Raw genomic sequence first — 22,518 nt, 5'->3', positions numbered from 1 at the left:
TGTTCCTCCCACTTTCTAGAGTGATTAGTTACTTTTAATCATTCTAGCAGCCGTGCCGCCATGCAGCTGCAGGGGTCTCTCTCCTGCAGGTTCTCTCTCTCTTGCTGCCCATCGCCACCTCTGCATTGATTGCCGTCTCTGAGACACCAGTCTTTAGAGCTAATAAATCACACGTTTGGTTCCCAAATCAGGACATGAGACACAGGGGGATGCAAATTGCCAGATGCTGAAGTTGACTGTTGATATCTGTCTGGCTCAGCACTGGCGACTCTGAAAATTGGCACAGCACAGCAGCTCCTCTTGAAACTCTAGGCCAGAGGTTTTCAAAGTTTCTACCTTCAAAGAGCACTCTCCATATTGATTTTGTCTTCCTTGGAAGCACAGCGTTGCATACAGAGCTCTGAGCTATGTTTTAGAGGACATCTTTGATTCCTTCAGAGCTCTGATCAGGCCTGTTGAGGAAACCTTCATTACCCCAATGGAGGAAACGTGTTTGACCTAGAACACACCCATCACTCTCCTGACAATGCGCACTGAAGATCAATGGTCATAAGAAGGTGATAAGTGAGTCAGATCATTGGTCCATCTGGCTGTCTACACTGACTGGCAGCAGTTCTCTGGTGTTTCAGGCAAAAGGTCACCCTCAGCCCAACTTGGAGTTGCTGGAGACTGAATTTGGAATGTTCTACATGTAAGGCTCATGTTCTACCATTGAGCTATAACTCTTACCTCTTTCTCTAACAGTTTCCTTTTACTCTGTTTTATTTCATTTTAGCTTATGTTTGCTCATTGACTAAACCCAAGACTTTTGTGTGTGTGACAATACTCAACAGTACAGAGTATTTATTTTATTAGATTTGTATACCACCCTTCATCAAGAGTTCCCTCAGGGCAGTTCACAAGATAAAAATAAAAGCATAAATAAGCAGAACAGCAAAACAATACCTCCCCCCAATCCCACAAACACATTTTGAAAGGCTGCAGAATATTAATCAGCCCAAGGGCCAGTTTAATGTTTTCACCTGGCACTTAAAATATACATAATGAAGATGCCAGACAAACATGCCTGCGGAGAATGTTCCACAAACAGGGAGCCACTGAAGAAAAGGCCCAGTTTCTTGTTGCCACCTCCCAGACCTCATGTGGAGGAGGCACATGAAGAAGCGCCAACACATCTGTGTTCTTCTGCTTGTGGCAGCCAATTTGTGCTAGCACCCATGGTACGTTGATCAATAATTTTCACATTAAAGAACTGTCCAACATTGGTCATTTGATATACATTGCACCAAAATGTGTATTTCTCCTCCACCCCACAAAAAGTTGCAGAGAAGGAATAAGAAGGCAAGAGGCTGGGTTTAATTAGGGACTCTGGCCTTGGGACGATGGTAACGTCACAGCAGGATGAGTCATAATGGATACTCTCATTCTCAGAGAGCTGGTCGTTGCCTTGTGTCTCTTGTTTAGGAATGAATGAATGCTCCAGTCACAACCAACACATAGATCACAGAGAATTGGACAATCCTAGAGCCATGGGACCCTCAGAAATACGACAGGACCCCTCCTCCAAGGGTGGTGGGCCCATGTGCTTGCTGCAACTCTTAAGTGTTAAATTTATTTCTTTTTCCCAGCCCCCAGCCCCCAGCCCCATATGGTAATTACTACCTTAAATAATGAGCCCAGGTGAACATCTAACAGAGAACACCTTTCTGGAATGCCTTGTTTTCCTTGGAGAATTAAAATATCACAGCTGTACCATACCTTTTAGCAAAGTTTTAAAATGACATTTAAACATGACTTTAACAGGTCTCCAAGCTCATGGTGAAAGGTACATTCTGTGAGCCATTCTACATTGGCTGTCCAAAGGGGCAGTGGTTTGTAAGACCATTTTGTAAACATTATATGTCAAGAAGCCTGAGTGTTCTTTTTGTGGTGTGGGAGTTATTTAAAATGCCATCAGCTCTTCTTGCAGTCTTTTTAAAATTAATGTGTAAAACTAAGCAAATGCTATTGACAGTGGTCTGATTCTTGGAATCTTTACAACTTTCTGGAGACCATGTTATTCACCATTATGGATGGGAGAGAAAAATCGATTGAGTACACATCACACCTTTAACATTCACACATCTCCAGATTTTGCAATGCAATTCCTACAGACAATTAATGTGTACAAAAACACACTAGGGTAAAGTGTGCATAGAAAATGCATGTTTTGGTGAAGACAACATAAGCAAATGCATTTTTTTCCTGCAAAAATGTATATAAATTAGGGAAAATGCATACAAACTTGTGTATATTAGGATAAATTCACAGTAAAAAGCTGATGAGAAACTGAAAGAACCAAAAAAATGATAGATTTGCCACTCTCTCCCCCCCCCCCCCCGCAAAAAAAAATAACAATAAAATATTTTGTCCTCTTCAACCACTGGGAAAGGGCTGTAGCTATGATGACTAGTGGCCATAGGGACTGGTAGGGCTGAAGGCAGGGAGACCAATAATAGGTGGAACCAGAACCAATACAGATTAACAAAAAGGAACTTACTGACAGCTCTGATCAGCTGATTGGCCCTGTCAGTGAGTCCTGCTTACAAATAAACAATTTGGAGTTTGCTTTTAGCTCCTTAACTGTGTCTTCATAGCCACTCCCTTACCTGCCTCAAAACTGATATCACATATGGTATCAGATGTGGGGCAGATGGATGTGGTTTGGGGGGAAACATTTTACCAAACCAAATTGCCATCAGTTTCAGACCTGATTAGGCTCAAGGACTAGGTGGGAAAGTAACAGTCTATATCCCTCTCTAGGTAGTAGAAAATCAGCTCCCTCAGATTGTACATTTGAACGCTTTAGTGTTAATTAAAACAAACTTAAGGTGGGGTGGTGGTAGGGGGGATCTTGAAAATATGGTGAATTGATAGCTAACAGAAGTGGTTTACAGATCTAAGACCCCCCCCCATTTACAATAACTGAGAAGATTTGGCATTTTAGTATTCTCAGAGAGCTGCCTTGTCTGTCTGATTAAAATTTCACTTGGCCTTTCTGTCCATATTAAAAGGAAGCTATTTGCGCCCACAGCTGTTCTGTAGACAGCAGCAGCATGTTACATTTCAGGGGGTTTATTGAGTCTGTCAACGTTTCAAGTACCAAAGTGTTTGAGAAGTGCAATTTCAGCCATTCTGCCTTGATGGAGTCAATGGGGTTAATGGTGGAACTGGAAATAATTACTTGGCAACACACAAGCAACACAGGACTTGTGAAAGTTTTCTAAACTTGTGTCTGGCATTTATGTTTGTTTGTGTGTGTGTGTACATGTGTGTATGCGCACACATGTCTGTTGCTTTGTTTTCTTCAAAAGGCGTATATCCAGTTCCCACAACTACTGTTTTTGTAGAAACCTGAGCAAAGAAGCTGTACAGCCTAGATCATACCGTAGTTAGTCTTTGATGAAGGAACAAATGGTTTTGGATGCATGTCTGGGTCTGATTCCAAAACCAAACTTTATGAGTATGAATGCAGAATGAACACATTCACAAACAGTATTCTACTACTGTGTCCCATCAGTGCAAGAATTGTCACTAGTGCAATTTGACTTTCACCTTTCTACCACCCTTCTCAAATATGGGGGGGGGGGGGTAAGTCCTACTAAGCAAACTGAAATCCTTGTTTTGATGTTTCATTATACATAATAATAATAATAATAATAATAATAATAATAATAAATTTTATTTATATCCCGCCCTCCCCAGCCGAAGCCAGGCTCAGGGAGGCTAACAACAATAAAACAGTACAAAAGTACAGCACAAACAACACTCTAAAATCATTCCTTATAAAATTAATTAATTCAAGCCACTGGCAACCATTGGGCCAGAGCTCTGCGAAGATTGCCGAGGGAGGGAGTCAGGCTGTGCCCTGGCCAAAGGCCTGGTGGAACAGTTCTGTCTTGCAGGCACTTAGTGCTACTTTAAAGACAACCCATTGTGTGGGAGTATACCCCAGCAGAAATTGGATGGGCGAACTAGGAGTGAAGCAGTAACATAAGAAAAGAATATGCTATTTTTTCTTACGGGCTGAAAAAAAAGTTACTCCTACTATACAGTTCCCACCGGTACCATAATCATTGCACATATTGTAGAAATGGGTAAAGACAGTCTACCGCAGGCTGAATAATTACAATATTTCAGGAATTCAGAGCTCAACAGTTGAACTGGTTCATGCAGGAGCCTGTGAATTCATGATGGCATACTTCAAGGTGTTTGGGACCACTCTATGTGCATTCAGACATTGAGAATATTGCATTAGTTTGCCCCTTTATAATGCTAGCACTTCTAACCCAGTTTATTTATTTCATAAAATTTATACACAGGTTGGTTGTAAACAAAAAACTCTAAGCAGTTTGCAAAAGAGAAAGCTGTAAAATCAAGACAAAATTACAACCCTACTTTAAACATACACAGGTAAACATACTAAAACAGATTAAAAGTACCTCAACTTTCTAAGCATCTCATGTTCCTTTTATACTGCATTGCCTGTTGCATTATGGAACTGTAGCTTTTCGACTGATATACTGCCATGTCACACTGACATTTCACTCACATTGGTGGGTGTGGTGCGACTTAGTAGCAAACAACATAAGACATGTCACCATCCTTTATGTGCATGAGGGCTTCTGTTCCCCCCCATGATTCACCTGTGAAAACAGCAGGAGAAAACTGTACACTGAAATACCACCACAATTCCGCCCCCCCCACATAAGCGGCAAAGGCATGATCCCTGTGAACTCCGTTAATTATTTGAACTGTGACACATTAACAAAGTCATAGTTGTTCCTGACAATGTTAGGAGAGAATGTGGGAGGAAACAGACTCAAAACAATCACATTACATTTTACTGCAACTGTAAATATAATTCAATAGTTTCCCAATTTTCTGCCGTAAAAATATGGGCATCGTTACAGGTCATAATTGAGAGACTGAGGCTGCCTCACTTTTCTAAGCATCCAAATGAGTAATTTGGCAGACGCTACTCCAGTGTATCATTTTCACAATTAAAATGGAAATGAATTCAGTGCCCCATAAAGTTACTAAACACAGTATATATTATTAACCAATCCCTTAATTGTAATCATTTTATGATTTCTTAGATTACTAAAGCATGTAATCTATTCTGAGCAATTTTGAATATGGGGGAAGAGGGGGAAACTTTTTCCTTTTCTATCTTTTTACAAGTGAATGTTCGTAATTACTTTTCTGTAGTAAATTATTCAGATTATCATTTTACTTATTAAATACAATTATATCCACATTCATTCCTATTCTGAGAATTACAGAAATATTTAAATGGCACTGATTCGTTAAATGCCCCAGGTTGGCAGTGTTCTGGAATTTCATTCTAACACACTCATTAGCACTGGCAACTTCCTTTGGGAAAGAAGGAATAATCAGCATGGGTTTACTTTCTAAAGAAATAATAAGAATCCATGCCTCCAATCTGTGCCCATAGTGGTGGCAGAGATTACTTTTGTTCAAGTTAAGAAAAGGAGGAACTTGCAGTAATTGCAGGAAGGGTGCAGGTGAAAAGAAAGCTAGACCACAGGGAGGAAAATACACCAATCTTTCAATCTATCGATCTCTATATCAAGGTCAATGACCATTATTCAAAAAGAAACTTTGCACAGAAATATAAAATAATAGTTTTAGGCTTGTTCACAGCACTGAAACTGCCTTCATCACTCTTATTGATGAGTACAACCCTGCTCATTCTCCTTGATCTCTTGGTGGCTTTTGATACTGTTGATCACAGTATTCTTCTAAGGCATCTCAGGGACATGTGGATTGGGGGTATGGTACTTCATTTGTTCCTCTATTACTTCCAGAAAGCAGACATGAGAGGTTTTTGTTCAGCACCATGGGAGTTGTCCTGTGGTGTTCCATCCTTCCATTTTGTCCCCCATGCTATTTAACATCTGTGTGAAGCCTCTGGGAGCTGTCATCAGGAGGTTTGGAGTGAAGTGACAACCATATGCAGATGTCACCCAACTCTATCTCTCTGTTCCATCTTAATCAGGAGAGGCAGTTGAGGTGTTCAGCCAATGCTTGGAGGCAGTGATGGGTTGGATGTAGGCCAATAAATGGAAGCTGAATCCTGAGAAGACAGAGGAGTTATGTGTCCTAGGTTCCCATGTCTGGGAGGTAGGGAGATGGCCTGACCTGGATGGAGTTGAACACAAACCTAGGCTGCAGTCCTGACATCACTTACCTGGGAGTAGGTCTCTGCTGTTAAATTCAGTAGGCCTTTGAAGGCCAGTTGCTGGAAAACACAGGAAGGTAGATTGCTTTTGTGGCCAGGTGCTGCCTTTGAGCTTCCCATAGACATCTCCTTGGGCACTGTGAGACCAGGATGTTGGACTAGATGGGCCACTGGCCGATCCTTCAGTCTTCTCGTAAGTTCATTAAAATCAATAGGACATCTGAATAGACAGAGTTAGAATATAGCTTGCTGCTACACATAACTCTCACATTAAAATAAGGTGAATAAGTAAGCCCCCTCTCTAAAACTTCCTTAAACTTTGCTCTCCACCTGCAAAAGATGCAGAAAACTGCTCTCTGGTTTGCAAAGGATTAGATGGCCCTACATAATTGGGGAGCAGCTTTCAGCCCAGCACTAATGCAAATTTCCCCTGCTCTTACTTCTGCCTTGCCAGCTAAAGTCAGGCAGGGATATTTGGATAAGGCAGGAGAACCACCAGTGTGTTTCTGTCTGTCTGTCTGTATCGCTTTCTCTCTCACTCACTCACACTCACACACATACACACACACGCAATCAGATTGCACTGCAAATCCTTCCCTTGAGTCATTCCTAAATAGGTGTGACTATAAAGAATGTCTGGTTTCTTGTCATCAATGGCTATGAGCCACCATGACTATGTCCTTCCCCCACTGCTGGAAGCATTATGCATCTAAATACCACAAATGGGAAGAGTGTTGTTGCACTCATGGTTTGTTTGCAAGCTTCCCATAGGCATATGGTTAGTCACTGTGAGAACAATGTGCTGGACTAGACACTGTGTTCTTTTTTGAGTATGCTTCTTAGGCCCTATAAATCAGTCAAACGTATTTCAGAGCAACATGAAAATATTCCCTGGCTCATTACTTTATGTCTTTGTTTGCTTTATTAATTTATAAAAGACACCTAACTGCAGTCTATCCAGGTCATTTTAAATAGTATGCAAGTGATTCCCCTTCCCAAATGGATTGAACCATTCACTTGCTTAATCCTGCACCATGTGCAATTGCCATCTCCCCCTCTTTGTGCACCCCTTCCTTTAGGTCAGAGATCCACACTGAGGAAAATGAGTTCCTAGTATGAATTCTGTTAGGGTTGGTTTCTCTCTCTGTGCTCTCCATAGAGTAGCCAGAGAAGCACTTGTCCCATCTGAGATCTACAGACATAAGTCAGATAAAGAGGACAAGGAGACCCACACCCCCCAAAAAAATCAAGGGGCATTTTGAAGGAAGTTGGGAGCTGAAAAATTGCACTGTAAGGGAGAAATTCACTGGCTATGAAGGAAGGAAATATGTGGTACCATATGAGAAATGAAGAGATAAATAAGATAGTTCTGCTATAGCACAGAAATTGAAATGATCTTTGCCCTTATGAAACATGGATAGAGAAACCAGTTGAAGCTCTCTGAGCAGATAACCCGTGAAATAAAATTTCATGAATGGTAATATTGTCACAAGCTTCAGAAAATAAGGCTGACCTATTTTGTAGCTTGCTAACTTAATTAGCCTTTTAGTATTTTTAGGAGGTGAGATTATTAGCTATAATTGTGTTTAGTGTTATGATTACTTTGTTTCTTCTTTTATTGTTTATGAACCTGGTGTGTGCTAGGTTGTCACCAGTAATGTAGTAGCAATTTCAAAAGTGCAGGGTCCCTTCATGATAGTCACAGTCACAATCACACCCCTCACAGCCGTGGCTCCTTCCATTATTATACAATAATTTTATAATTATACAATATTAATAATTAGGGATTATCATAACAAATGCAATGTGTTGCCTTTCAACGAGATCCACCATTTCCTGTGCACATATGTGCATGGTCAAATGACTTGGAGTGTTCTAATACCATCTTTTGGAGTGAGTAAAGTTGTATTTCCCTTGAACTTCCATTGTGCATAACAGAACTCACACACCTTTATCTTGAAACCAAAGCCCCTTGTGTTTTTCATGTTCCTAAATGCTGACCTTTGGAGCATACTGAACACCTCCTTGGTGTTCTTCCTGCACGCCTTCTCCAGTGGCCCTAGAAGTCAGTCACCTCCTTTCACACCAATTGGCTCCAATGAGCACATCAATTTCCATTCCAACCTGTGTTCATCACATGCAACACTGTTTCCCTTACACTGCAAGTTCAGCTTCTGGCAGAAAAAAAGCTATGTTCTTTGTTTCTCTGCCTGCCATGGCAAATTTTGTGATTAATTATATTATCGTTAAATTATTCCTCACCACTCATTTTGATGCAGAAGGACACAGTGCAAATGGTATTGATGCATTGATATGTATTGTTTTTTAACTGAAAACAACAACAAGACTGAGTACTGATTGTATCTGCTGGATTGATTTCCATTCTGGACATGAGATGAATAACCAGACACCAGCAATATCTTTCCCTGGTTTTGTTGGAATGTAAATCATTAATCCTGATTTGGTCTGGACTTTGCTTCAAACAGAGGATGCCTTCATATGTCCTCAGTAAAGCGGGAAACAGGACCATTCTGTTACGGCTGTAATATACTGAGGCGGATGGATCAGTGGTCTGATTTGATGTTGTAAAGGACTATAGCTCAGTGACAAGAGCATCTTCTCTGCATGCAGAAAGTCCTGGTACAGTTACCAGCATCTTAAGGTAGGGCTGGGAGAGAGTCCCTGCTTAAAACCCTGGAGAACTGAGCTCCTGCTCAGTGTAGACATTACTGAGCTTAGATGGGCCAAACCAACACAATATCAGGCAGCTTCCAACGTCCTTGCAAAACTGCATTTCCCTTGGTGTTTTTGCTTGTAGATTTGGGGAGCTGTTTACAACACCCCAGTGAAACCTGCAGCTGTACTGCCTGAACACAAAACACCCAAAGCACCAGAACGCACATGCAAAAGAGCTGGAGTCTGTTAACCGCAAATACCAGCAGCAGCCACTGCCGCACACAGCATTGACCTGCTAGCTCAATTTGCATCGAACAATCTTGAAACATTTAGCTCTACAAGCTTTGCTGGCACTGCCAGTCTTGTTCGCAAAATAGAACAAATGGGGCAGCGGGGTGGGGGGAACTCTTCCATGAAGAGGGAAAGCTTTATCCATTGTTGATTAGTTTTCTCTAGAGGATTAAGCTGGGGAAAGTAACTGCATTATGCAGGGGAACAAAGGAACCCAGCAGATCCTTCCCACCCCCACCCCCCCTCAAAAAAAAGAAGAGGTTATTGGGGCAGGGTGGGAGGGAAGTGGGGAATAAGGCATTAACCTGCAGAGAGGAGTTAAGCCATTTCCCCATTTACATGGTTAGTTTCACAAATGCCCGACTCATTGGACACAACCAAAATTGCAAAATTAGTATCTTGGCACCCTTTCTTGTGCTCTCCCTGCTCATTTTCTCCCTCTGTCTTCATGTGCTACAATTCAAACCTGCTTCAAGACTCCCAGGTTAGGTCCCTTCCCTCCCCGCTCTCTTCTCTCTGCCTCCACACAGTCTCCCTCCCCATCTTTGCCAAGCACATTACCTTTTATTTTTCAGTGTTAAAGTGTATCAGGTACCCCTTAGGCTATGGGAGAGTTACCTCCCCATGATAGGAGCTAACAGGGCATATCAATTGTTCATGATTTCCTATTCTCCTGCAAATTGGGAGAGGCAGTGGAGTCGCTGGCGTGTAAATCCTGTGGAGTCAGCACTTTGCTTCCCATTCCCCAGTCTTCAGCTCAATGCTGTGCATGTTTGGGTAATTAATGATGGGAAGGTCTTCTTTCTCTCTCTCTCTTTTTTTGCTCTTCATTCTGAACTACCGTTTAGCAGCCTGTCAAAAGCTGATCTAATGAACATGTCACACACACACTTTGATGTGCTTCTTTCCTTTTTGACATTAAATATCAACACACACATGCAAAAAGAGGGGAGCATTTAAATCTATCACCCTTCCAAATCTCCCCATCACACATTTCGGACAAGCAAAGTTATGAAGAGTTGGGGGGAATGGCAACAATGAAAACTTAAGGCCGCCACCCCCATTTTCTTGTTACCTGTGCAGCCTTTTAAAGTTTTCAGGCTCTGTTTCTCCTTGAAAATCAGTGTGGTTCTTAGCATCAAAGGTTTGGGAGAGAGATGATTTCTGCAAAGTTAACCTCTTTCTGTCTAGCTCCCTGCAAGCTTAAGGTCTCCTGCCAGCTAATTTCATGCAAGGTGTAGATATGATTAGCTCAATCGCTGTAATTGCCTCGATGTGGTGGTGTGATTAATTTGTGGGAAATCATGAAGCTTTCCAGTTCAGGTTTAAGCCCGTATGTTCTCATTAGGGTTTCCCAAGGGGGAAAAAAATACGCTCTGTGCAGAAAAAAGGAAGAAGGAACTGTATGCTTTCAAAATATCTCCATCTTTTTGTTGGAATGATCAGCAAAATAGCAGGGGAAAAACATTAATTTCTAGGGACATAGATACTGAAAACTGAGACATAACAACAACAACAGCAACAACAAACAAGCAAACAATGAAACAGAAAGATAAGATTTTTCAGGCAAGGAAAACAAAATGTGATCACAAAGCTTTGCTATTAACATAATTTGTGTCTCCTTTCACACTCCAGGATTTACAGTAGCATTTCTGACAAAGATTAAAAGTCATGTCTATGAATAATGCAGAGATAGGTATATACACTCATATTTTATACATTCAGATATTGAAATATATGCACTCTCCTTTTGTATATACAGCTTGTGTGTGACGTACATAGTGCACACACACACACAAACAAACAGGATATGCCATGTATTATCCACTTCCTGAGTGCTGCAGTTAAGTTTTAAAGACTTCTTTCCAAAGGACCTAGTCTAAATCATGCAATTGTATGTTTTTAACCAGTCATATAAACAGCAAAAAGAACATAATCAGTATCTGATAACCACGGTGCAAAGCAATAAAATGCTTCTGCGTTTAAATTATGACTCAGTGTGTGAATAGTTGCTGTAAATGTTCCACCTTACCTTTTTGACCTTTTTTTATTCAGTTGCCATCACACTGGTCAACCCCCTCAAAAGTCTTTTGGGGTTTCCCCCCAGAATGACTCTGGCTGCTATATTTTCATCTAGAATATTTGTAGAGCCATCTCCTCTCCTCTCCCACTCTCTCTTTCTTGATGTCTCTCTCTTTCTCCAGCCCCCCCTTCTTAACCCCCCCTTTCCATTATCCCTGTATCTCATCGACTCACATCACACTCATGCTGGTGGGAGCTTGGGAGCATCACAGGCTCTCCCAGCTCAGTACAGAAAACAGGTGGCAATTCCATTTCCATGTCTCCGAGAGCCTCCAGGCTTCAGAATCAGTCACTCAGGGGATTTGCAAGGCTATGGATTCAGCAGGGGAGCCAAAGCCGTAGGTTTCCCACACCTGAAGCATGGTGGTGCTTCAGGGCTTTTCTCTTGAGAACTTGCATTACTAGCTTTCTGCCCACTCATGACACCTCCCAGCACCACTAGCACACTCCTCTCCACAGGCAAAGACCAGTGAAAAGTTGCTCACACCCAAAGCCTACCCACAGTCCTCAACCTCAGGGTGCACAATTATTTTATTTATTGATTTATTATGCTTTTATCCCAGACTTCACCTCACAGTCTCAGGGTGGGTTAAAAATCATTTAAAATAGCAAGCAACCAAAAACATACACCCCCCCCAATCCATGAACAGAACTGAGGAAAAACATACATAAAACCAACTAAAGTTCAATCATAAGGACATTTTTTGGAGCCAACACATATCCCTTTAACAGAAATGGATGTTCAGGCAATCTGTTAGGCCTTACCACTGCAATGTAGGCCTGAAACTTAGAGCAATTATACTGCAACTTGAGGGGAGGGAACCTTCACCCTTCCAGAAGATTATGACCACAACTCCCATCATTTCTCACGATTGACTATGCTGGGTTGGACTGATGGAGTTGTAGTCTGAGAAAACTATGCTGGCTACCCCTCATAGACGAATCCTATCAGCTGTGGCTTCAAAGTGTCATTTTCTCAAAATTATAGAGAGGGTTTCACGTACCCATTTAAACTAACCAGTTGCAGCCTTCAATAAAGAATACAACCTAGTTCCAATTCAAAGACAGGGGGGGAGGAGGAATTAAAACTACACATGATGCAATGTCCAAGTGTTGGATAACATGAGGTCATTCATCACTTAATGATGTGCAGACTGTTGCACATGTTCAAAACAAATTCAGTTCCAAGCTGAAACCAAATAAAATCTGATGGAAGTGTGCTACTAGATGGTTTTTGGTACTTGGAAAGGTTCATCACTGGGATTAGATGGGTGCAGAGGGTAAGCCTCAATTGGGGTATTTCACAAGCGTGTGTGTGTGTGTGTGTGTGTGTGTATGTCTGTGTATCTATCTAGCTATTCTAATCTCTCAGGATGTCAAACATATGATACCTAAATGTGGGGTAGGAAGTTAGATGGGAAAATAGAGGCATCAAAATTTGGCAATGGCTCCACATCTATCCCCAAACCTGCCCAACGGAGGTTGTCCACCTGTGGATTGTTCAGAAAGCTAAGGGATATTTCCTCACCTGTCATTATATTATGGACCTGCTCAGTCATATGTGAAGGCATTGCCAAATTTTGGTTGCTCTTAGACTCTGAAGCAAGTCACTCCCAGACACCCTGGTTCCCAGGAGCAGCTAAGTTGACTAACACTGGGAGGCCATTGCCATGTCCTGTAGACATTCCAGTCTCCTGCTCAGTGAACCAGTGATCAGGGAGACTCTGGAATGGTTGCTGCTTTATATGAGGGGTAAATAGGAGAAGGGCCATAACTCAGTGGTAGAGCACATGCTTTGCTTGCACAAGGTCACAAGGAAGCTCAGTATGTCTGCTTAAGAGAAGTCTCCAACAGATTTCTCACAGTTTCCATATGCATCAATATTTATTCCTTTGGGGATATGAACCTGCCTTCTACTGAGCAAGACCATAGTTTTTCCCAATTCAGCATCCTGAGGTCCATTTAACTGAAATTGGCAGGGATTGAACCTGGGGCCTCCCAAATGCATTACATGTAAGCATAACTTGGGATCGTAGGGTGAAGGGCAGGCAATAAATAAATAAATAAATAAATAAATAAATAAATCTCTATTACTGGTCTGTGTCCTTCACAATGAGCATTTTCTATTAAAAAATGTAGACTGGAGGATTTAAAAAACCAGAGAGAATGAAATTGAGCTGTACCCTCTGATTCAGTGCTAAAGATTGCAATGACACAAATCTCCATTTTGTTATGCTCTACACACACACACTTACTTTATTACACACTATGAGTTGAGGGATTTTTCTCTGTCTTTATCCACTGTGGAGATCCAAAGTTTAGCCACATGATGCCTTCAGTTATTATTAAGAGAGGGTGCTAGATGTGTTAATTAAACCATCAAGTAGCCTTTCCCTTTGCACAAAGCTTTATGCTTTGATTAAGTGTATTTAAACAAAAAACAAAACCAACCCAGTGCTAGATAGGTAGCCCTCGGAGCACTTTTTGTGGTGTATAAACATGTGGATGCTGACCCAAAAGCTATCCCCTTGTTGATATGTTTCCTTTTTCTTTTTGAGGTGTTTGTGCCTCTGCCCTATTACAATATTGTCACGTGTTCCTTCACCATCTGCAGATAATGATATGCGTCAGGACAGGGATCACCAATGTGAGGCCCACAGGCACCTGTGGGCCCACTGGTATCTTCTAAGGTGCCCATGGAAGGTTTCAGTAAATACCCCCGCCCCTCAAAAAAGAGATACATAATAGACTATTGGTTCTTCCTGTTCAGTACCTCTTTGCACGGGCACAGCCTCTCCTGCACTGAACACGACCCCTTTCAAAAATGATGAAATTTCACTAGATGCCAAGATACAATACCCACCCTCCTTTCCATCTGCAAAGTGGAGAGATGCAAGGAGCTTCTGCCTGTGAGTGAGTGAGCATTTGTTTCAGTTGTAGGTGCATATCTGCCTGCTGATGGTGCAGCTGATGGTAGGAGCATGTCTGCACCTTTTGTGGCCTTGGTTTGTACCCAACACTAGTCCTAGATCCATTGCAGTTGATGGGCATGACTACCCTAGATTCACTCATTTCAATGGGTCCATTCTGAGTAGAATTTATTTGGTGACACCCTTTGTCTCTTTATGTGCTTTTAGGGGGAGGGTTTTTCCCCTCAGTCCCTCCTCTGCATGGAATTAAGGAGGCATTTTTGAGATGAGACGGAATTTTAAAAAAATCTTTATTCAGGTTGTATGAAACAGGTGTTTCCCATTCATTAGGTCTTTGCTTACAATTTCTCTCTGCACTGGTTGCTGAGGTCAGACAGAGTGTTGCAGATAATGGCCCTGGCACTAAAGGGAGGTGGGAGGGTGGGGAACCACTATATCATTGATTCTTCCTTATTTGAAGTTCAGCATTGTACCTATCAAATTTCTGAAATCTCCAGAATGCATATAACAGTCTGCACCAGAAGACACTTAGATAGATTGTAGAGCAAAAACAAATTACTTTGAAACCAGCTTTTGTGTAACTTTAGAACAATGAATTTATCGTTGGTTAAGACTATTACGAGTGCAGCTTCATCTGTAATAAGCATCGTAATTCAGGGTTTTGCTTTGTTTCTTTGAAAGATGGGGGGAGAGCGAGAGCGAGGGGAAAATACACTGTAAATATTGCTATAAGAGTAATTTTGCAGCATAGTTTAATTATTTGGTTCAGTAATTATTTCAACACCAGAATCCTTCACAATCCAGTCCCTTTGACAACCTAAACAACTGTTTCATTAGTACTGAGAGCTAATTTACAAGAGTTTCAGAAATCTCAGGACTTCGATACATATGAGATTTACAGGCACTAATAAAATCCACAATCTCAGGCACATGAATTAACAGCTCATTAATACATTCAGGAGTTCTCATTTTCTCCATTGGTGGTGTTTCTGCTTTCAGATAGGCACCATCATTTGGACAATATGTTGGTGATATCCAAGAAGAGCTTCGGGTGGGGGGTGTCTCCCCAATCTAAATCTGCAACCCTAATGCAAGAATGAAGAACCTGCCCTGCCCTATATATTGTTGAACTCCCAAGTCCCGGCCAGGATGAACAGTGTCCCAAGTGTAATGGAAGTTGTAATCTAAGAACATCAGGAGAGCCACACCTGCTCTAATCAATACACTTCATGGTGGATATGGCTAAACTTTGGTCCTCCAGATGTGTGCATCTGCCATTCACCAGAACCTGTATAATGAAGGTGCCAGATGTACCTCTGTGGGGAGGGAGCTTCATTCTCTCTAGGGCCACCCCCTGAGCTTCTGAAGGTGGTTGAACAACCAAAAAGGCATTCTCTGCTTATCTTTACACCAAAGAGGGGCTGTAGTAGGGGAGGAGGTCATTCAGGTATTTTTGACCTGAGTCATTTAGGGCTTTAAACACGTAACTAACATGAGCAACCTGGAGTGGGCGCAGAAGCACTTTGGACCAATTTTAGTTTCCAAGTCCTCTTCAACGGCAACACCCCATGAAACCTACTGCAACAATCCAGTTAATAGTGTTTGAGTCCACTCCTCCACTGAGCCATCATTCTCCATCTGCTGGTTTCTTCTCCTTTGAGCCACTTGTGCAACTGTTGTTGACTCCAGACGATGTACTAATTGTTTCTCCCCCAGCATGTGACATCCCCCCATCCTTTCTTCCCCCTTTCCCCAGGTTTATCACCTCCTCGTTGCTACAATTAGCAGGAGGAGTAGAACTGGGGGACCAGAAGAAGGAAGAGGAAGGAGTAATGGCAGGGGCACCCCCTTACCACAGCCACCCCCTTTGGATGATCTATGTATGTATGAATGGGATTCACATTTTTTATTTAATTGATTTATTTTTTGGAGGGTGGAGTAGGGTACTGCTCCAAAACAATATTGCAATCTGTGGTGTCTGGTGCCCACCGGTTGGTTGGGGAGACCAAGAGTAGGTGGTACCAGAATCCATGATAGGCAGAGCCAACTCATGCTAGTTTTGGCTCCATCCTCCTTCTTGTTGAGCTTGCACTAAGGAGGGGGTAGTTGACAGACAGCTCCACCCTCTGTACTAGATGCAATTAAAAAGGCAGGAGAAGGAAGGTTGCCTAAGGGCAGACTGATGTTAGTGGGACAGAGCCCCATTCACCCAAATGGGTCAGTCTCCACTGGTTGCATGGATGCACAAAGTGGGCACTTTGTGAATTAGAAGAGCTTGGGGTAGGAAGCCTTAGCTAGTACTTGAAAGGGGCATGAATGCGGTCAGACACACATGAACGGACAGCACACTGAGCTGGTCCACTGACCACAGTCACCCCACTATGCTGAGCTGTATGGCAGTACTACTGAAGTTCCTGTAATTATTTCTATATATGCAAGGCACATATAAATTAGAATTTGCCAATTTAAGGCAACACCACTCCTTCATTTTTTGTCATCTTCTTGTTTTGGTATGGCACTGTTCTTCTTTTTTGCTAGTGCATAAATATGGTCACCACAGGCTGGTTATGGTTCTGCTTGGCTAACCCTAAAACTGGCTGAGCAAAGAAAATGGCACCCTTGCCTTTGTTCTTTTTGCATTGCACAGCTAATATCTGACAGGACTTGGCTTGGGGGCTTAATCTGTAGTGACCTGTGGGTCTGTTGTCACACCATCATTAATAATAATGCATCAACTTGAGGTAAGGATTCTTTTTTTCATGGCCATCCCCGAGCTTCCCTGCTTGGAAAGCAACCTTTACAATCTTCCCTGGTCAGCTTCCAGGCACATCGGTCTTTATCTGTTGTGTTCCACTCTGACAAACATTTAAAGGTTTGCCCCTCATTAACTCTGATACCGTATTTGTTTCCGAACTCATAAATACCCACAACGTTTTCTTCTGAAATGGGAAGAGCTATTGAGCTTTCAGTAACTTTGGGCTGTGAAGAGAGGAGGGGATGTGGTGGGTAATTGATTTCTTTGACGGTTTAATTAATTCCGGGGTACACAAGTATTGACTAATTCTTCGCCTATTCTCTCTCTCCCCCCACCCTCACCTTGCTGTTTTCAGCAATACTTTAAAGGTATTTAAAGTCCACATGGTGAGGGAATTGATTGTTTGAAGTGGGGCCTCTTTGCTTTCTCAGGATTTTCTTCCTTTTAAAGAAGGGTTTTGGGGGGCGGGGGGGTTAGTGGTATATTTCTTGCCTTCTCTAAAAGCAAAATGATAGGCCTAGGCATCTGCTGTAGGGGTGGATGGGAAGAGGGCAGTTATTCCCCCACCTCCAGTGAAAAATAATGTACCGATTCTAAGCTTTCATTAAAATAAAAAGATTCTAACCTTTGTCGAACCAGAGATACAAGGCAAAACATACCGACGCTGTTATTGTAATTGTTTTGTGAGAAACTGGCCTGATCCTCACTGCCAGTGTTCTACTTTGCATTCCACTCTACTTTCCTATGGACACCCATGTCTCTTGATTTGTGTGTTTTTTTGGGGGTTTTTTTTTGGGGGGGGGGTGTTACATTATTTTCCTTTGACAGGGAGAAATGACCCTTATTCTCATAAAGTAATACATATGAATATCTAAATACAGTTGGGTATGATTTAATTTCTTAAGGAAATGTGAAGTTAACACAGCAAATGTTTATTTCACTCAGACTGTAATCTACTATTTGCTAGTATTGTCTGAAAGGATGGTGGAAGAAGATTTTAAGATTTAGGTATTTTAGTTTTCTAGTTTCTCTAAGAAGCATGGCAGTAAATCTGAGCCACAGCGGTCCTCTGTGACTAGGCCTTTTGCAGAGAGCGAGAGAATAAAAGAATCTTTGGGGGGAAATATCTGCTTTTGTGCAAAGCAGCACCGTAGTCTATGTGTGATCTGAAATTCAGGAAGGGGTTCTGTCATAATTATTTAAAATATTTTACACCACTTATTTCCTTGCTCAGAACAACAAGAGACACTAGAACGTGTCTCAGAAATGTTCACATTTAGCAGACATCCAGGCCATATGTAGATCTGCAGGAAATATACCTTGGAGTTGTTTTACAGATCAAAGTCTCTTATTTCAGGTTTGTCAGAAACAGCTGCCCCTTGTGGTGAGCTTCATCACTGCGAGCTTTTCAGAGACAGAGTGTATTCAGACGTGGGAATTATTCTTAGTTTTCCTGGGGCTTATTTCTGTGTCTTTCCCCATTCTTTTTACATTGCATTACCTGTTGCATTATGGAACTATGGCATTTTGGCCGATATACTACCATGCTAAGTTTCATTCACACCAGTGAACAACAGGGGGAAACTCAGCCATTTTGCCACTCCCTACCCTTTTTCTACGTACTTGTTTCCCCAAACTTCCATCACTTTTCTCCTGCAATTTTCTGGCTTAATGGGATTGCAAACAGAGTTTTTTTCCCTGAAAGCAATTAACATGAAAATGAGCACTAAACTTCCACTACATTCCACTAGATTTCCAAAAGTTGATTTACATCATGCAAAGATAACTTAAAACGTGAAAATGACCAGGTAAGGAAACATTAGGAAAATGAAATCAAGTGTGACCTGAACATGGACGGACTCTGCCCAGGCTACAGCAATGAGGTTGCTGGTCTACAGTTAGTGTCTGGAGACAGTGTCAGATTTACATATAAGCTAAACAAGCTATAGCTTAGGGCCTCACTCTCTTGCCCCCCCCCCCCATAAAAAAATGAAAGGGGAAAAAATCTGGATGTACTTTGATAAAGTACATATTTTGTTATGTACAAATGGCTTTAGATACCTATTAGGTCCATAAATTACCATATAGCATATATTCAACACAAAAAAACAGTGACTTTTTTGTTGTTGACAAAGGACAGCTGGACATATAAAGGGCCCCATTACCTTCAGTAGCTTAGGGCATCATCAAACCTAAATCTGGACCTGTCTGGAGAGCAGACTGTGCAAGCACACACCACACTCTCCTCCACTCTGGTGAAATGTGCTGTATTTCAATTTAATATGGTGTGTAATAGTTTTATTTGTTTACCTATAAGGCATAACAAAGCATAAAGAACATTAAGAGCTGAGCAACAAATTTGACTCTTAATTTTCTGGTTGCTGGTGCAATGAGAAAACACGAGAAGTAACATTATCGTATTAAAATAGTTTAAAAAATAAAAAAGGCATACAAACATGCTAGGCTTGACAAAACTTTTTTCCTGCAACTAAACTCAATTGAACTATTCTAGCTACTGTTTCTAAATTTGCGGCTATAAATATAAACTACCACATGCATATATATATTTTTTGTTTCAAATCTGTAGTATCATATGTCCTATATTGAGGGAGATGCATTTTTGGGGAGAGAGGGGAATTTGGGGGGAATGTGTAGATAGACACCCTATGCAACTTAGAAAAGTGACTGGAGTTTCCTCATCCTTTTACATGCTATGAGAATAGAAGTAATATGGTCAAAATTCATATAGTTGGTTCAATAAAATAGCTAATTAATTCTTCACCACCACCCTGAAGAAAAATTAGCAAATGACCTTTTTGCAATATAAAAGTGTTAATCTGGATGTCTTTAGTTGTATATAGTGGTAAAAAGCATTTTCTCCCCTTGAAGCCTACTCCAAAAAAGATGAATTTCAGACCCTTAATAGTATTAAAAACTCACTAGAAACAGAACCCAAGTAAGGATTTATCAAATGTCTTGGGGGGGGGGTGTGCTATTAAACTGCCAGGAGCCTGGTATTATGAAAGGAAGAAAATGCTTCTGGTTTGTAAAAGATGTATTAGAAAACAAATTGCCATATACTGAAAATAGTTCTCGTTTTGAGAAATACGGACTGCATGTTATATTTCTGCTCTGTCCAACTAAATATTGATAATACGTTTCTATTATTTTGGGAGTTGTTGGTGGCCGATAAAGCACCATTCACTCCACCTTGGTTTAAATGCTGCAGTCCAGCCAAGTTTAAACAGAGAGAGAGAGAAAGAGAGAGAGAGATTGGGAGAGAGATGCAAGGCCACAGCTTTCTTGATGGTTACTTTGAGAAAGTGGTTTTCAGTGTTGTAAAAAACTCTGAGACATTAGGCAGCTAAATATTTGATAAGGCAGTTACACTTTTAAAATATGGGGAGAAAAATACCAAAAAAGAGCCTACGGTATGACGCTCATAAATTTAACATGCTAAAGTGCAAAAAGGAATGATTTTGAAATAAGGCCTTGTACCATGTCACTAAAAAGAAAATGTAATCACCCTCATAGCAGATTTAAATGCATCATGATTACCCAAAAGAAGTAGGGTTGTGAGATCCATTCACACAGCCAACACACACCAACACAAAGAAAACCATTCTTCATACTGGAAATGGAGTTAGGATGGTGGGGAAGAATGCATTCTTAAATGGTCCTAAAAATATAAAATATATATTCCCTACAAAGCTGTGTTTAATGGAATAGGTGTTCCGAACTGCAGAAATTATTAAAAGTAGGTAGAACTCAGCTTAAACTCCATTCTAAGATTATGGCTAAATGGTGTCAACATTAAACTACCATTCCCTCCTCTCCTTCCCCTGCTTTCTTTAACATTCACCCTGATTAAGAGTTCTGGAGAAGTCAAAAAACTTGCACACTATATTGTGACATTTTTATTGGTCCCAACAAAGACATTGTGTTGCCTGAATGTGGACTCTGGATATTTTAGTGTAGACCAACATTACACGCGGGTGGCGCTGTGGGTTAAACCACAGAGCCTAGGACTTGCTGATCAGAAGGGCTGTACGCAGGCTCCCTCGGCCAATAAAGCGAGATGAGCGCCGCAACCCCAGATTCGGCCACGACTGGACCTAATGGTCAGGGGTCCCTTTACCTTCACCTTTAACATTACATCACTTGCCTTTTGTGTTGCTTTTGGGGAGATGTGCAATCAGAGCTCACGTGTTGTGTCTCATTCTGAACAAACTTACCTTGCAGAATTAATACGAGGATAAAATGGGATACAGAAACCCTCCTGTGTGCTGCCCTGAATTCCCTGAAGGAAAGGATAGGTACAGATAGATTTGAGTGAAGCTAATGTTTTTTGCTTCCTTCCTGTGAATGCATACTGGTTTGATTTGGGTAGCAATGTGGAGGTTGAAAAAAAAAGACAAAATGTGTGTATCTTTGAGCATAGCAGGAACTCTCCTGTCACTGAATTATTACTGTATCCATCACCAGGACACCTGGAGAGTGAGCTGCTACCAGCACAATTATTCTGAGGGTCTCAGTGTTAACAGCTCTATGAAAAGTGATGCGATTTGGAATGAAGTGAACGCTTTCCAAAAGTTTGAGATAACGGACTGGCTTTGCCAGGACAGCTTGAGACAATCTGAAAGTCAGTTTATGGGATATGTGAGGTATTCAAAAAGCTTTTATTTCTCCCCATCTTTTTTGGGGGGGGGGGGGCAGGCTGTGGGAGATAAAGGGATATGCAAATATGCCAGTTTTGGTTTTTCTCACAGTTTCTCAATTTTCTAGTATGAAGCTCAGTTCTATCATTCCCATATCAGTTTGTGGTTTGCTTTTTCCAAGTCCTCATGAAAATTCACCAGCAATATACTGTGAATTTTAGGGACTGCTTGGTAGATGCTCCTTTAGAGCATAAGAAGAGTCCTGCTGGGTCAAGTCAATGGCCCATGTATTCTAGCATCTTGTCCTTACAGTAACCAACCAGATACCCCTGGGAAGCCTGCAAGGAGTTGCTACAGCAACTCTTCTCACTCGTGATTCCCAGCAACTGGTCTTCCCTTTAACACTACCATGTAGGTGCACACCCAAATAGATGCAGCTAGACCTCACTTGAGATGGGGTGAAAATTGCTCTGAGTTCACATTTAAAGATGAACCTACCTAATTTGCACTTTCAAAAACAACAGGCAAACAACACCATCCCTCAGAATTTGGATTTCTCTGAATTTTGCAAGGCAGGTTTTCCAGCCGAGCAATATACTAGGGCAAAGTGATCATACAAAAATACACCATAAGACTGGAAAAAAAGTAGAAACCAAAATTAACAGATTTGTCTAAGTAGTTGCACTCAGATCAGTTAAAGTTTAATTTTCTGCCAAAACTGTGAACTGGGAAGGGGCTGATCAACTCACAACTTTGCCATAAACTTAAAAGTTGGTGCTTAGGCAAGCAACTTCCTACAATAGGAAGCACTGCCATCAGTAATAGCAGTAAAGGTAAAAAGTAAGGTATAGGACCCCTGGGCAGTTAAGTCCAGTCAAAGAC

At 41.4% G+C, this 22,518-nt stretch overlaps 1 protein-coding gene across 32 annotated transcripts in view; it reads left to right on the top strand.

Annotated features, from left to right (window-relative positions):
* The window catches only part of RBFOX1 (RNA binding fox-1 homolog 1), a 1,465,188-nt gene that overhangs the window by 858,709 nt on the left and 583,961 nt on the right, over window positions 1–22,518 (top strand). For 2 of the 32 annotated variants that reach the window (XM_083414135.1, XM_083414141.1), the window contains exon 2: window positions 15,980–16,103. The exons of the other annotated variants lie outside the window; for them this stretch is intronic. In XM_083414135.1, coding sequence (XP_083270261.1) covers window positions 15,980–16,103 — 124 coding nt within the window. The remainder of the gene's footprint in view (window positions 1–15,979; window positions 16,104–22,518) is intronic. 32 annotated transcript variants of the gene reach the window in all.

This window comes from Podarcis tiliguerta, assembly GCF_965153285.1.
Source record: "Podarcis tiliguerta genome assembly, chromosome: 14".
Classification (NCBI taxonomy): domain Eukaryota; kingdom Metazoa; phylum Chordata; class Lepidosauria; order Squamata; family Lacertidae; genus Podarcis; species Podarcis tiliguerta.
The sequence above is the reverse complement of the archived record's forward strand: the minus strand, read 5'-3'. Positions and strand labels throughout refer to the sequence as shown.